This window comes from Hyperolius riggenbachi, chromosome 4 (assembly GCF_040937935.1).
Source record: "Hyperolius riggenbachi isolate aHypRig1 chromosome 4, aHypRig1.pri, whole genome shotgun sequence".
NCBI lineage: Eukaryota > Metazoa > Chordata > Amphibia > Anura > Hyperoliidae > Hyperolius > Hyperolius riggenbachi.
Genome location: NC_090649.1, coordinates 390727064 through 390742414, shown reverse-complemented (window position 1 = coordinate 390742414; position 15351 = coordinate 390727064). Strand labels below are relative to the sequence as shown.

The following is a 15351-nucleotide window of genomic DNA, read 5'->3' as shown; positions in this document are numbered from 1 at the left end:
TTGTTTTAATACTCCAATTCCCTCTAAACGAAACAAGCCTCGCCCACAGCTCCTTTTGTGCCTTGGCACTGTAGCAAGGGCTTATGGGAGCTCAGTCTGGGCAGGAGGAGGAGGAGGTTACTAGCCATTGATTTCAGAGGCAGAGGGGAGGAGGGAGGAAGAGAGGGGACTGAATTTACACACGGGCAAGCTGATGGCATCTCCAGCCCTCAGCTTGTGACAATGTGACAAACAGAACATGGCTGCCCTCATTGTATCACAGGAATAAATAATCATAAACTTTTGAAGCTGTTTGCAGCTAGATATGCTGTTTAAACTATCTTAACTATAGATAAGATATATAGACAAGTTACTTGTTATAGTTAGTTTTTCATCTCGGATCCGCTTTAAACTCTTACTTTATGGGCTGCATTAGGGATAAGAGTCATCAAGATGAAGAAGCCTTGAGAGTACGTCCTATCTTGCACTGATTGCATAGGTAGCTGCAGCTATTGGGCTTGTGAGTAATGTAGTTCTTAGGAGAGGCTCTCACACGAGTAACTACAGGCTGATTGGTTGACTGGGACCACGCGGTGAACTGACGGTGGAGCCAGAATTGACATGTACCGCTCACCAGTTCTGAATGGCTCAATATACATCAGGGGCAGTACGGGAGCTGTAGATTTTGTAACTGCCAACATTATGGATGGGGGCAAGAGGGGAATTACACAGAGACAGCCACTAGGATTGGTAAGAAGTTATAGAAAAGGCGGAATATGCATACCCACCTTACTATAAAATTCCAGTATTTGTATAGTATCTTTCTCCTATCGGACTCAAAGAGCTTGTGAGGCAGCCACAAGAGCGCACTCAGTAGGCAGTGGCAGTGTAATGGTGGCCATACATGGAACAATAAAAACGTTCGATTATCCCGTTTATTCGATCTAAATGATCGAATCGAATGAAAGTTGAAAATATTTTTTTTTTTCGATCAAGAAATTCGAACGATTATCACGTTTTTTCGAGAAAAATCAGATGCTGGAAAAATCTTTGTTCGATCTAACAGAATAATCGAACTAAATTATCTAATCGAAAAAAAAATGAAAAATTGTACCATGTTTGGCCACCCTTAGGGAGACTTGCCCAAGAAACTCCTTACTGAATAGGTGCAGCTTCGTGAACAACCAGAGCCGAGATTTGAACCCAGATCTCTATAAAATAGCTAAAAACTGTTTAATAAGGGAGGGAGGGGTAGTAACTTATCTCCACTCATTTTTAGTAAATGCAGGGTAAGTTTTCTCCTTCCCTTTTTAAACTTTTTAGCTATTTTATTATGTTTGGCGCCTCCTAGCTGACTACACAGATCAGCAAGCTGTAAGTATTGAATCCTTGTTACTTGGGTCCCTTCTCGGCTTAATACTAAATCTAACTCAAGTACTAACAAAACTGGAATTTCCCTTTAAAAATGACTGTAGTTTCACGCCAACACTTGATGAATAGGCCTCCTTTGGAACAGACATGCTCTACTGTATAATTATCATTCCTGTTTTTCAGGGACAGTCCCAGATTATGAACGTTTCTGGTTCCTCATTTGTGTATCTAGAAACGGGTCTTGTTTAACATGGCTGGAAGTGATGTCAGGGACTACTAGTGGTGATTAATATATGCACACAGCTATGTCTCTTATGTTACTTTAAACAGCACCATGTAACCTGATTTATCCATCTTTCAGCTCTGACGGCGTATACCTATTTGACAATCTTTGACCTTTTCAGGTAAGACTAAAATTCAGTAAAGCTGATTTTTTTATTCCCCTAACTTAAAAAGAAAACGTAACCAAGAATTGAACTTCATCCCAATTAGCAGCTGATACCCCCTTTCTCATGAGAAATCTGTTTCTTTTCTCAAACGAATCATCAGGGGGCTCTGTATGGCTGATTTTGTAGTGAAACTCCTCCCACAGTGTGATGTCAGCGCCTCCTAGCTCTGAGGTCCTGACATCACATTATGGGAGCCTTGTTGCATTGTGGGAAATGACAGCTTTTTCCAACCGCTAAAAGCAAGCAGCATCTCATTCCACTGACATCACCTGGCAGCAGTAAAAATGTCACCATGTGATAAATGCCTGAATGTAAATCAGGGAGAGGAAAGATTTTACAATGAGCAAACACTGACTACATCATTTATACATATTTATTGTAAAAATTAAGCACTTTTTTTATTGTATTATTTTTACTGGAGTTCCTCTTTAAACGAAAGAGGAACTGTCGTGAGAATCTTAAAATTTAAAACACATACAAATAAGAAGTACATTTCTCCCAGAGTAAAATGAGCCATACATTACTTTTCTCCTATGTTGCTGTCTCTTACAGTAGGTAGTAGAAATCTGACAGAACCGACAGGCTTCAGACTAACTCATCTCCTCATAGGGGAGTTCTCATGGTTTTCTTTACTTTTAAAGAAAACCTGAACTGAAAATTAAAAGTCAAAATAAGCATACACAAGTCATACTTACCTCCTGTGTAGTCTACTCCTCAACCTCTTTTTCCTCTCCTGCGTCCTGTTTGTCCACTGTGATCAATGGATTTCTCCGTCCTCCGTTTTGAAAATGGCCATTGCACCATAACCGCTTTCTGCTCAGCACACAGTTAAACTGTAACATCGCCCACTTGAGCCATAGGGAAACATGGACACATCAATTCTCCTCTCAGCTGTAACTGACAGCAACTGATATATTTCAGTTCTGACAAAATGTTGTCAGAACTGGAAGGGATCACTGTCAGAAGAGAATGGTGCGCTTCTGAGAGGAACTGATGGCAAGGTAACTATGTAATGTTCATTTGAAGTTACCTCGTGTTTATTTTAAATAATTTTACTCAGTACAGGTTCTCTTTTTAAAAACACTTAGAGAATGGCAGTTGCTCTGTCCAACTGCCAAAATAGTGTGCAGCAAGCAGGGAGGCTGGCCAGCATCTTAGTATAAATCTTTTTCAGGGAATGTCTTTATAAAGAATAAAGACTATGAAAATCCCCTATGGAGAGATGGACTAGCCCAAAACCTGTCGGTAATGTCAGATTTCTACTACTTACTGTAAGTGACAGCAACATAGGAGAAAAGTAATGTATGGCTCATTTTACTCAGGAAGAAACGTACTTTTTATTTGTATGTGTTTGAAATTTTAAATTTTTTGCGACAATTCCTCTTAACCACTTCCCGACCGCCGTATTGACAAATGGCGGCCGGGAAGTGGACCCCGCAAGGACCGCCGTATAGACAAATGGCGGCGGTCCTTGTAGGGGCATGGGCGGAGCGATCGCGTCATCCGTGACGCGATCCTCCGCCTGTTGCCGCTCACCCGCCACAACATCCCGCCGGCCATACGGAAGTACCCATCAATCACCCCCTGTCACTGCCACCCATCAATCAGCCCATAACCTGCCCCTTGTCAGCAATCTGATCACCCACCCACAGCAATAGATCGCCCGCAGATCCGACATCAGATCACCACCCAAGCGCAGTGTTTACATCTATTCTCTCCTCTAAACACCCACTAATTACCCATCAATCACCCATCAATCACCCCCTATCACCACCTGTCACTGTTACCCATCAGATCAGACCCTAATCTGCCCCTTGCGGGCACCCAATCACCCGCCTACACGCTCAGATTGCCCTCAGACCCCCCCCCCTTATCAATTCGCCAGTGCAATATTTACATCTGTGCTTCCCTGTAATAACCCACTGATCACCTGTCAATCACCCATCAATCACCCCCTGTCACTGCCACCCATCAATCACCCCCGGTCACTGCCACCCATCAATCAGCCCCTAACCTGCCCCTTGCGGGCAATCTGATCACCCACCCACACCAATAGATCGCCCGCAGATCCGACATCAGATCACCACCCAAGCGCAGTGTTTACATCTATTGTCTCCTCTAAACACCCACTAATTACCCATCAATCACCCCCTATCACCACCTGTCACTGTTACCCATCAGATCAGACCCTAATCTGCCCCTTTACGGGCACCCAATCACCCGCCTACACGCTCAGATTGCCCTCAGACCCCCCCTTATCAATTCTCCAGGGCATTATTTACATCTGTCCTTCCCTGTAATAAACCACTGATCACCCATCAATCACCCCCTGTCACTGCCACCCATCAATCACCCCCTGTCACTGCCACCCATCGATCAGCCCCTAACCTGCCCCTTGCGGGAAATCTGATCACCCACCCACACCAATAGATCGCCCGCAGATCCGACATCAGATCACCTCCCAAGTGCAGTGTTTACATCTGTTCTCTCCTCCAAACACCCACTAATTACCCATCAATCACCCCCTGTCACTGCTACCCATCAGATTAGACCCCTATCTGCCCCTAGGGCACTCAATCACCCGCCCATACCCTCAGAACGCCCTCAGACCCCAGCCCTGATCACCTCGCCAGTGCATTGCTTGCATCTATTCCCCCCTCTAATCACACCTTGAGACACCCATCAATCACCTCCTGTCACCCCCTAGCACACCTACCCATCAGATCAGGCCCTAATTTGCCCCGTGTGGGCTCCTGATCACTCGGCCAAACCCTCAGATCCCCCTCAGACCCCCTTCCGATCACCTCCCCAGTGCATTGATTGCATCTATTTTCCCCTCTAACCACCCCCTGAGACACCCATCAATCACCTCCTGTCACCCCCTAGCACTCCTATCCATCAGATCAGGCTCAATACAACCTGTCATCTAAAAGGCCACCCTGCTTATGACCGGTTCCACAAAATTCGCCCCCTCATAGACCACCTGTCATCAAAATTTTCAGATGCTTATACCCCTGAACAGTCATTTTGAGACATTTGGTTTCCAGACTACTCACGGTTTTGGGCCCGTAAAATGCCAGGGCGGTATAGGAACCCCACAAACTGACCCCATTTTAGAAAAAAGACACCCCAATGTATTCTGTTAGGTGTATGACGAGTTCATAGAAGATTTTATTTTTTGTCAAAAGTTAGCGGAAATTGATTTTTTTTTTTTCACAAAGTGTCATTTTTCACTAACTTGTGACAAAAAATAAAATCTTCTATGAACTCGCCATACACCTAACGGAATACCTTGAGGTGTCTTCTTTCTAAAATGGGGTCACTTGTGGGGTTCCTATACTGACCTGGCATTTTAGGGGCCCTAAACCGTGAGGAGTAGTCTAGAAAACAAATGCCTCAAAATGACCTGTGATTAGGACGTTGGGCCCCTTAGCGCACCTAGGCTGCAAAAAAGTGTCACATGTGGTATCGCCGTACTCAGGAGAAGTAGTATAATGTGTTTTGGGGTGTATTTTTACACATACCCATGCTGGGTGGGAGAAATCTCTCTGTAAATGGACAATTGTGTGTAAAAAAAATCAAACAATTGTCATTTACAGAGATATTTCTCCCACCCAGCATGGGTATGTGTACAAATACACCCCAAAACACATTATACTACTTCTCCTGAGTACGGCGGTACCACATATGTGGCACTTTTTTACACCCTAAGTACGCTAAGGGGCCCAAAGTCCAATGAGTACCTTTAGGATTTTACAGGTCATTTTGCGACATTGTTGGTTTCAAGACTACTCCTCACGGTTTAGGGCCCCTAAAATGCCAGGGCAGTATAGGAACCCCACAAATGACCCCATTCTAGAAAGAAGACACCCAAAGGTATTCCGTTAGGAGTATGGTGAGTTCATAGAAGTTTTTATTTTTTGTCACAAGTTAGCGGAAAATGACACTTTGTGAAAAAAACAATTAAAATCAATTTCCGATAACTTGTGACAAAAAAATAAAAACTTCTATGAACTCACCATACTCCTAACGGAATACCTTGGGGTGTCTTCTTTCTAAAATGGGGTCATTAGTGGGGTTCCTATACTGCCCTGGCATTTTAGGGGCCCTAAACCGTGAGGAGTAGTCTTGAAACAAAAATGACCTGTGAAATCCTAAAGGTACTCATTGAACTTTGGGCCCCTTAGCGCAGTTAGGCTGCAAAAAAGTGCCAATCATGTGGTATCGCCGTACTCGGTAGAAGTAGTATAATGTGTTTTGGGGTGTATTTTTACACATACCCATGCTGGGTGGGAGAAATACCTCTGTAAATAACAATCTTTTGATTTTTTTACACACAATTGTCCATTTACAGAGTTATTTCTCCCACCCAACATGGGTATGTGTAAAAATACACCCCAAAACACATTGTACTACTTCTCCCGAGTACGGCGATACCACATGTGTGGCACTTTTTTGCACCCTAACTGCGCTAAGGGGCCCAAAGTCCAATGAGTACCTTTAGGATTTCACAGGTCATTTTGAGAAATTTTGTTTCAAGACTACTCCTCACGGTTTAGGGCCCCTAAAATGCCAGGACAGTATAGGAAGCCCACAAATGACTCCATTTTAGAAAGAAGACACCCCAAGGTATTCTGTTAGTAGTACGGTGAGTTCATAGAGCCCTAAAACGTGAGGAGTAGTCTTGAAACGAAATTTCTCAAAATGACCTGTGAAATCCTAAAGGTACTCATTGGACTTTGGGCCCCTTAGCGCAGTTAGGGTGCAAAAAAGTGCCACACATGTGGTATCGCCGTACTCGGGAGAAGTAGTACAATGTGTTTTGGGGTGTATTTTTACACATACCCATGCTGGGTGGGAGAAATAACTCTGTAAATGGACAATTGTGTGTAAAAAAATCAAAAGATTGTCATTTACAGAGGTATTTCTCCCACCCAGCATCGGTATGTGTAAAAATACACCCTAAAACACATTATAGTACTTCTCCTGAGTACGGCAATACCACATGTGTGGCACTTTTTTGCAGCCTAACTGCGCTAAGGGGTCCAAAGTTCAATGAGCACCTTTAGGCTTTACAGGGGTGCTTACAATTTAGCACCCCCCAAAATGTCAGGACAGTAAACACACCCCACAAATGACCCCATTTTGGAAAATAGACACTTCAAGGTATTCAGAGAGGGGCATGGTGAGTCCGTGGCAGATTTCATTTTTTTTTTGTCGCAAGTTAGAAGAAATGGAAAGTTTTTTTTTGTTTTTTTTTTTTGTCACAAAGTGTCATTTTCCGCTTACTTGTGACAAAAATTAATATCTTCTACGAACTCACTATGCCTCTCAGTGAATACTTTGGGATGTCTTCTTTCCAAAATGTGGTCATTTGGGGGGAATTTATACTATCCTGGAATTCTAGCCCCTCATGAAACATGTCAAGTGGTCATAAAAGTCATAGATGCTTGAAAATGGGAAAATTCACTTTTTGCACCATAGTTTGTAAACGCTAGAACTTTTACCCAAACCAATAAATATACACTGAATGGGGGTTTTTTTTATCAAAAACATGTTTGTCCACATTTTTCGCGCTGCATGTATACAGAAATTTTACTTTATTTGAAAAATGTCAGCACAGAAAGTTAAAAAAAAACATTTTTTTGCCAAAATTAATGTCTTTTTTGATGAATATAATAAAAAGTAAAAATCACAGGAGCCATCAAATAGCACCAAAAGAAAGCTTTATTAGTGACAAGAAATGGAGCCAAAATTCATTTAGGTGGTAGGTTGTATGAGCGAGCAATAAACCGTGAAAGCTGCAGTGGTCTGAATGGAAAAAAAGTGGCCGGTCCTTAAAGAGGAACTCCAGTGAAAATAATTTAATAAAAAAAAGTGTTTCATTTTTACAATAATTATGTATAAATGATTTAGTCAATGTTTGCTCATTGTAAAATCTTTCCTCTCCCAGATTCACATTCTGACATGTATTACATAGTGACATTGTTACTGTGGGCAAGTTATGTAGCTGTTTCTAGCTGCTCTGGCTGTTACAGACAGCTTTAAACAGCCATTTCCTGTCTGTGAACATTGTTACATTGTGGCAGTTTGCCCAGAGTACCGCGGTATTCAGAGCCTCTTGTGGGAGGGGTTTCAGCACAAAATTAGTCACACAGCGCCCCCTGATGGTCTGTTTGTGAAAATCATTCAATTTCTCATGTAAAAGGGGGTATCAGCTACTGATTGGGATAAAGTTCAATTCTTGGTTGGAGTTTCTCTTTAAAGCGGAATATAACCCTGCATTTCAACTTTGCTCTAAAATATTATTTACAGCATATTATATGCAAAAAGCATTTTTTTTTTACTAGACCAGCATTGGAAGGGTTAAACACAGACGTTTCAAGTTCCGTGGAGAGATATGCAGAACTTCAGATTGTTACATTCTATGTATCTATTGATAAACAGTTACACACTCTTTGGCAGTCCTCCAAGCTCCTTCTCAGTCAGAGAGATGAGTCATTCAACACTTTTAGATACATTTCTGTAAACAAAATGTATCTCTTTTCAGCTTCGGATGCATCTGCAGAAATCTAAAGGAACTTTAAAGCCCTGTGTAACCCTTCCAGTGCTGGTCTAGTAAAAAAAAAAAAATGCTGGTTGCATATAATATACTGTAAATAATGTTTTAGAGCAAAGTTGAAATGCAGGGTTATATTCCGCTTTAAGGGGGGTAAAGCCCTAGGTCCTCAAGTGGTTAAAGAGGAACTTTAACCCAAGATTGAACTTCATCCCTGTCAGTAGTTGATACCGCCTTTCCCACGAGACAAATCTTTACCTTTTCTTGATTACATCATCAGGAATGTCTGTGTAGCTGATATTGTGGTGAAACCCCTCCCATAGTGTGATGTCCTGACAGTTTGCTATGTGTGAGCCCTGTTGCATTGTGGGAAATAATGTCTTTTTCCAACTGCCAAGCAAGCAATATCTCCCTCTGTGCACAGTTCTCTCAGTAAACAAACATTCTGTACAGATCACCTGGCAGAACTAATCTCTGGTACACACCATGCAATTTCCCATCCGATAGACAGGTCTAATAGATCATTTCCAACTAGTTTGTTCGGAAAATTGATCAGAAAAATGATCGGAAATCAGATCACTTCTATACAAAATCGATCAGCAAATCAGATCGGACCTGTCGGAAATTGTCTATTTGAACCTTCTATCTGATGGGAAATTGCATGGTGTGTACCAGGACAAAAGATGTCACTACCAGTGATACATTTCAGAATGTAAATCAGGGAGAGGAAGGATTTTACAAAGCACAAACACTGACTAAATAATCTATAAATAAATCTTGTAAAAAATAAGCAGTTTTATGTTATTTTCACTTCAAATACTTGTATGCTGTCTACTACCTGTACACTTGTGCCTAGACAACCCTATATTTTATTTTTCATTGGCGATTATTGTTTATCTTTACTGTTACCATTTTTGCTGGCAGTGTGTGGCAGCTACATTTTATTTCTGCTGAGATTGTTATTGATACTACTGCTGTCAATAAAAATGTCAAGTAAATAAAAAAAATATATATTTTGTTGTTTTCCAGCTTAATAACAAGTTTGATAAGCTATTGGGTAATGGTGAAAAAACACAGCCCTACATATTCATTTGGGTAGGTATTAATGATTTGTATTTTGTTTACATTATGTACTGCTTGTCACCTTTGACATACATAAATCTTTCATAATTTCATGTTGACCAATTGTTGTAAATCAAAATAAATCTACATTTAAGTGATTTCTAATTGAGTAAATATGACAGTCATTCTGCTGTGGGAGAAATCATACCCTCCTCGGTGTGTACCCAATATTGGGCATAGCGAATTCAGGTCACCCATATACTCCCGACTGCCACTGCTCAGCACCGAACAATCAGACAGGGTCAGAAAGAGTTCACTGCCTTGCAAGTCACATTGCATTTCATAAACTTCCAATGTTTGTTCCTTCCAAACAGTAAGTTGGGAGTATTCAGGTGTTCCAAATTCCTTATGCTGAATTCAAACAGCACTTCTTGGGAGCTTGCTGAGAGCACAGGGAATTATTTAAAATGTAAGAAATGTCTATAGGTGTCAGAGCTTAGAAGTGCTAACAATCAGCCTGCTTTAAACAGCAGTCAGTTTTTGATTTGGCCTTCTTTCTCACTCTAGTAAAGCCAAAAAAAAGACACTACTGCCAAACAAACATTTGGAAAACCATTAAGTATGATGATACCCAGAACTATCTCTTCACCACTGACCTATCCATCCACTACCATGGACAAGGTCTCCTCCTGCCTATCAGCCATCTCCTCCTGGATGTCTGCTAGTTTCCTGAAACTAAACTTGGACAAAACGAAATTTATGATCTTCCCACCCCGGCTATTGCCCCCTGCAGTGTGTCATGAACGCGGCAGCCAGAATTATCCACTCCTCTCATCACTCCACCACGGCGGCTCCCCTCTGTGAATCCCTCCAGTTACATCCTATCCAGTCCAGAATCACATTCAAGATACTGTATCTGGCGGCTGGCCTACAAATCTTTCCACAAAACCTGCCCAACCTGCATTTCCGATCCTCCAGTGAACTTTGCCTGACCGCCACCTGCATCACCCAGTCCCATGCACACCTCCAGGACTTCTCAAGAGCTGCTCCAACACTATGGACTTTGCAACCCCCCCCCCCATCGGGGTTTCCCCCTCCCCCATCAGGGTTTCCCCCTCCTTCAACATCTTCAAGAAGGCCCCTTAAAACGCACCTTTTCACTCTTGCCTACTGTCCCCCCCCCCCCCTAACTGGTGCTCTAAACCTACAGCTCAACTCTGGTCCCCTACCTTTTGTGCCCCTACCTCTCTCTCTAGATTGTAAGCCTTCAGCAGGTTCCTCCTCCTTGTGTCTCCTACCTGTTCAGGCACCTCCATTACTCTACCCCCATCCTATGGATCTGAGTGAACTTTTGAGTGACCTCGACTTGCCTAACCTCCATGCTCCCATCCAGTGACTGACTAAGCATTACCTTGTACTCATACTGTGCTGCGTAATCCGGTTTGCATGTATTCCTGTATTGTCTTATTGCTGTATGTCACCCCTGAATATTGTCTGTAACCTTAAAGGACCACTCCAGCGAAAAAAGTAAGCAGTTAAAATCTGACAGAACCGACAGGTTTTGGACTAGTCCATTTCCTCATGGGCGATTCTCAGGTTTTTGTTTTCAAAAGCATTTTCCTAAATAGCAGTTTAACTGCCAGAATAGTAAGATCCCAGCAAGCCTCTCTAGTCATTTGCACAATGTCTTGTCAGACTTGGCAACTGCCGTTCAGGAAATGCTTTGGAAGACAAAACCCTGAGAATCCCCCATGAGGAGATAGACTAGTCTAAAACCTGTCAGTTCAGCTTACTTTTTTTGCTGTAGTGGTCATTTTACTTCACCGCTACGCCATGATCAGGAGGATTGCCAGGCAATGTGCATTGTTTAAATGGAAATAAATATGGCAGACTTCCATATCCCTTGCACCTCAGGTACCCTTTAAAGACTTTAATGGTAATCCCAGGCTGACATACACCAGTATCACTGGGTGACGAGAAAAATCAGCCTCACAGCCATTTTACTGGTGACCTCACTGTCAGAGGCCAGTGAGGTCATTGGTCTATGACAAGGCTGGGAGACCCAAGAAACAGCTGTCAGTGGGATTTTTCACCCCCTGTGCTTACTGCTGTATGCCATCCTGGAATGACCATTAAAGACTTTGCATATTTTGAAGAACTGGTGCCCGGCTCTATCCTTCTGAAGTTTGCGTATCATCGTCGCTATGCTGGTTTTGACAAGAGTAAAGGGAAAGTGTTGCATGTGTTGACTCACTTTTATATCTGCGGATCAGGGAACATTTTATGTTTTTATGCTTCTACCTGGAGTTCTTAAAGGGAACCAGAGACGAAGCACCCTCATGTATTTTACCATATATATCAATGGGGACATTAGAGAAAACACCTATCATGCGGAGAGCAGGATAGGTGTTTTCTCTAATGTCCCCATTGATATATATATGGTAAAATTTTCGTGCGTCATCCTCACTGCTAAAAGTGTCTGTTATCAGCTGTGATAAAAATCCCAGACTGAGCATTCAGTCTGGCTTTGCTGGGAATGATTATAGCTGAGTCATTATAGCAGAGCCACAAGGGGGCAGGCTTGGGCTCGAAAAGACACCAGAGAAGACAGACTCGGCTATAATCTTTCCGTAGCAAAGCTAGACTGAATGCTCAGTCGGGGATTCTTATCAGAGGTAATAACAGTCAGATTAAACAGAGAACAATGAAACAAAGAGCAGAGTAGGTGTTTACTGTCATGTTCCCACTGATTTATAAGGTAAAATACATGAGGGTGCTTCCTCTCTGGTTCTCTTTAAAGTAATAGGCTGCAGGTAAACATGTTGCTTTTGTCTACCCTTTCGTGAGCAGCATGTAACCCTCTTTTGATTTGTACACATTTACACAATGAAATTAATCTTATTATTGTGTGTTTTTTATATATTCTGTATAGGTTTGAACGGTTTGAAGTGCTAGCAGTTTTTGCCTCTACAATTTTGGCCCAGCTTGGTGCATTATTTATATTAAAAGAAAGGTGAGATGATTTTAAACATATATTTTTTGTTGTATTTACATATTTCTGAAAGTTTTTTAAAGCTTCGCATTTTGTGATGCATGAAGGATCCTCTCAATTTCTAGAGCAAGGGAAAAACATGGGAACACATATATGGAGGCTGCCATCTCTACTCAAGTAGTAAAAGGTCATTTGCCTGGCTGTTCTGCTGATTGTGTGGCATCAGTTGAGTATGAGTCATACACCTACAACTAGATTTAAAGGACCCATAAACTGTACAATTTTCAGTTGCCATTGACTGTCCAAACTGATAATAGCAATTGAAGTACTGTACTTCCAATAAGAAGGGCTTGTTGTTGCTAATAGACCAAGGCTGTGGAGTCGGAGTCGAGGAGTTGGAGCAATTTTGGGTACCTGGAGTCAGAGGTTTCATAAACTGAGGAGTCGGATGATTTTTGTACCGACTCCTTCACAGCCCTGCAAAAGACAACAAACAATCATATTATCAATAGTTTCCTCTGCTAAAGGTCAATATTTCATTTTGAATGATCAGATTGGTTTTCATTTCTAACTGTTAATGATCGAATTGTTGTGTTGTTTTTTTGTTTTTGTTTTTTAAATGATAGAGCATTGTTTTAGGCTAGTTTTACACTTGTTGCAGTGCATATAATCCTGTGGTAGAGTGCGCCAACAGTGATAGTCAAACTTCTACCCCCCCCCCCCAAACAGTGACATGCTCCTTGCTGGACAGGAAGTACGTCACTGTTTTACCCCGATCCGCATATGCGCCCTACCACAACAGTCTAAATATATTGTGCCATAGACTTTAATGCAGCACCATGCGGCAATGTACTGCAGAGTCTGCGTTAGGGCTGCACGGTTTTTCGGTTTAAAACCGAAACCGCGGTTCGAGGCAAGACGATCTGCTGATCGTCAGTACCTTCAGTTTTTCGGTCCGCTGTCTATAACATCTTGCTTCTGGCCCCGCTGTGCGCGGATTGGCCAGAAGCAGTGAATATGTATAAGTGTTAATGAGCGGTGGGCGGATCCACTAGAGCGAGCGGCCAGGCACATACAGCAGCATTACCTATCACTGGCTAGCGATGGAATGACGGCAGCGGTAGGCGGAGCTGTATGCTCTGTACAGCTCCGCTCACCACTGCCGTCATTCCATCGCTAGCCAGTGATAGGTAATGCTGTATGATGTGCCCGGCTGCTCGCTCTAGTGGACCCGCCCCCCGCTCATTAACACTTATACATATTCACTGCTTCTGGCCAATCAGCGCACAGCGGGGCCAGAAGCAAGATGTTACAGACAGCGGAACGGGCAGTGCGGACCGTGAGCAGTGAATATGTGTAAGTGTTAATGAGTGGGTGGCGGATCCACTAGAGCGAGCGGCCGGGCACATCATACAGCATTACCGATCACTGGATAGCGATGGAATGACGGCAGCGGTAGGCGGAGCTGTACAGAGCATACAGCTCCGCCTACCGCTGCCGTCATTCCATCGCTAGCCAGTGATAGGTAATGCTGTATGATGTGCCCGGCCGCTCGCTCTAGTGGATCCGCCCCCCGCTCATTAACACTTATACATATTCACTGCTTCTGGCCAATCCGCGCACAGCGGGGCCAGAAGCAAGATATTGCGGACCAGGCAGTGCAGACTGTGAGCCAAACCCAAGCCTCCCCTCCCCCCCCCCCCCCCCCCCCGCCCAATGTGCGAAAAGCAGGAATTTAAAAAAAAATCGGGGAAAAATCGAAATTGCAATTTCTGAGAGAAAAATCGCAATTTAGATTTTTCCCTAAAATCGTGCAGCCCTAGTCTGCGTCACCTCTGTGTCGTCATAACCACTTCTGTTGCATTGTGTCACAGTACTGGTAGTGTTATGAAACAGAGTCTGGAACAAAGGCGCCAAAGTAGGGAAAAAACGTTTAAAAAGGGGCAGTAGTGGTGCACTTGCCTCCTTCTCTGTCCCTCTCCATTGGGTCACAAATGCCCTCGTACTTCCTTCTGGGTCGGCCAGGTGGTGCACTACTGAGCAAGCGCTTGCGCGGTGGGGGTCCTTGATCGCGATTGCAGAATCATTGTAAGTAGTGGGAAGAACAATCAGCTTGGGGGTTGTTCAGGCATCGCTGTCTTTAAGTGAGGTTCTAGCGCTCCTGAGCAAGTTAGATGCTTAGTCAAGCTGGACCCTAGTGGCTGCCTTTGCCAAGTATAATCTAGTATGTGTGTCTGCCTATTGCTTATGTATGCTGTATTTGGTTATCATCCTGATTGCTAGCAGAATTTGCTTTGTTCAATTCTGTTTTAGTTGGACTTTAGTGTTCTAAAAAGGGACTTAAAGAGGAACTCCAGTGAAAATAATGTAATAAAAAAGTGCTTAATTTTTAGAATAATTATTTATAAATGATTTAGTCAATGTTTGCCCATTGTAAAACCTTTCCACTCCCTCATTTACATTCTGATATTTATCACATGGTGACATTTTTACTGCTGGCAGGTGATGTCAGTAGAAGGAGATGCTGCTTGTTTTTTTGGCAGTTGGAAACAGCTGTAAACATCTATTTCCCACAATGCAATGAGGTTCACAGACCGGAAACTGTCAGGACCACAATGTGGGAGGGGTTTCACCACAATATTAGCCATAAAGAGCCCCCTGATGATCTGTTTGAGAAAAGGAAAAGATTTCTCATGGGAAAGGGGGTATCAGCTACTGATTGGGATGAAGTTTAATTCTTGGTTACAGTTTCTTTTTAAAGTGTACCTCAGAAAAGTACAGAATTCCTCTTTAACTTCTTGTGGACAGCCTAATGCCATATGGCGGCGGCAGAGCGGCTCTGTTGTTCCTCCACGCTGCTATATGACGCAAGGAATATGACGAGATTTGACGGGAGCTCGCACGAGCACGAGCTCCCATCAGTAAACACAGCTGATCAG

The 15351-nt window shown here is 42.9% G+C and overlaps 1 protein-coding gene across 2 annotated transcripts in view; it reads left to right on the top strand.

Moving 5' to 3' along the window:
* Positions 1-15351, top strand: part of SLC30A6 (solute carrier family 30 member 6) — a 66306-nt gene that overhangs the window by 15667 nt on the left and 35288 nt on the right. For both annotated transcript variants that reach the window (XM_068232172.1, XM_068232171.1), the window contains exons 4-6: positions 1712-1754; positions 9388-9453; positions 12353-12433. In XM_068232172.1, the coding sequence (XP_068088273.1) occupies positions 1712-1754; positions 9388-9453; positions 12353-12433 (190 nt within the window). The remainder of the gene's footprint in view (positions 1-1711; positions 1755-9387; positions 9454-12352; positions 12434-15351) is intronic.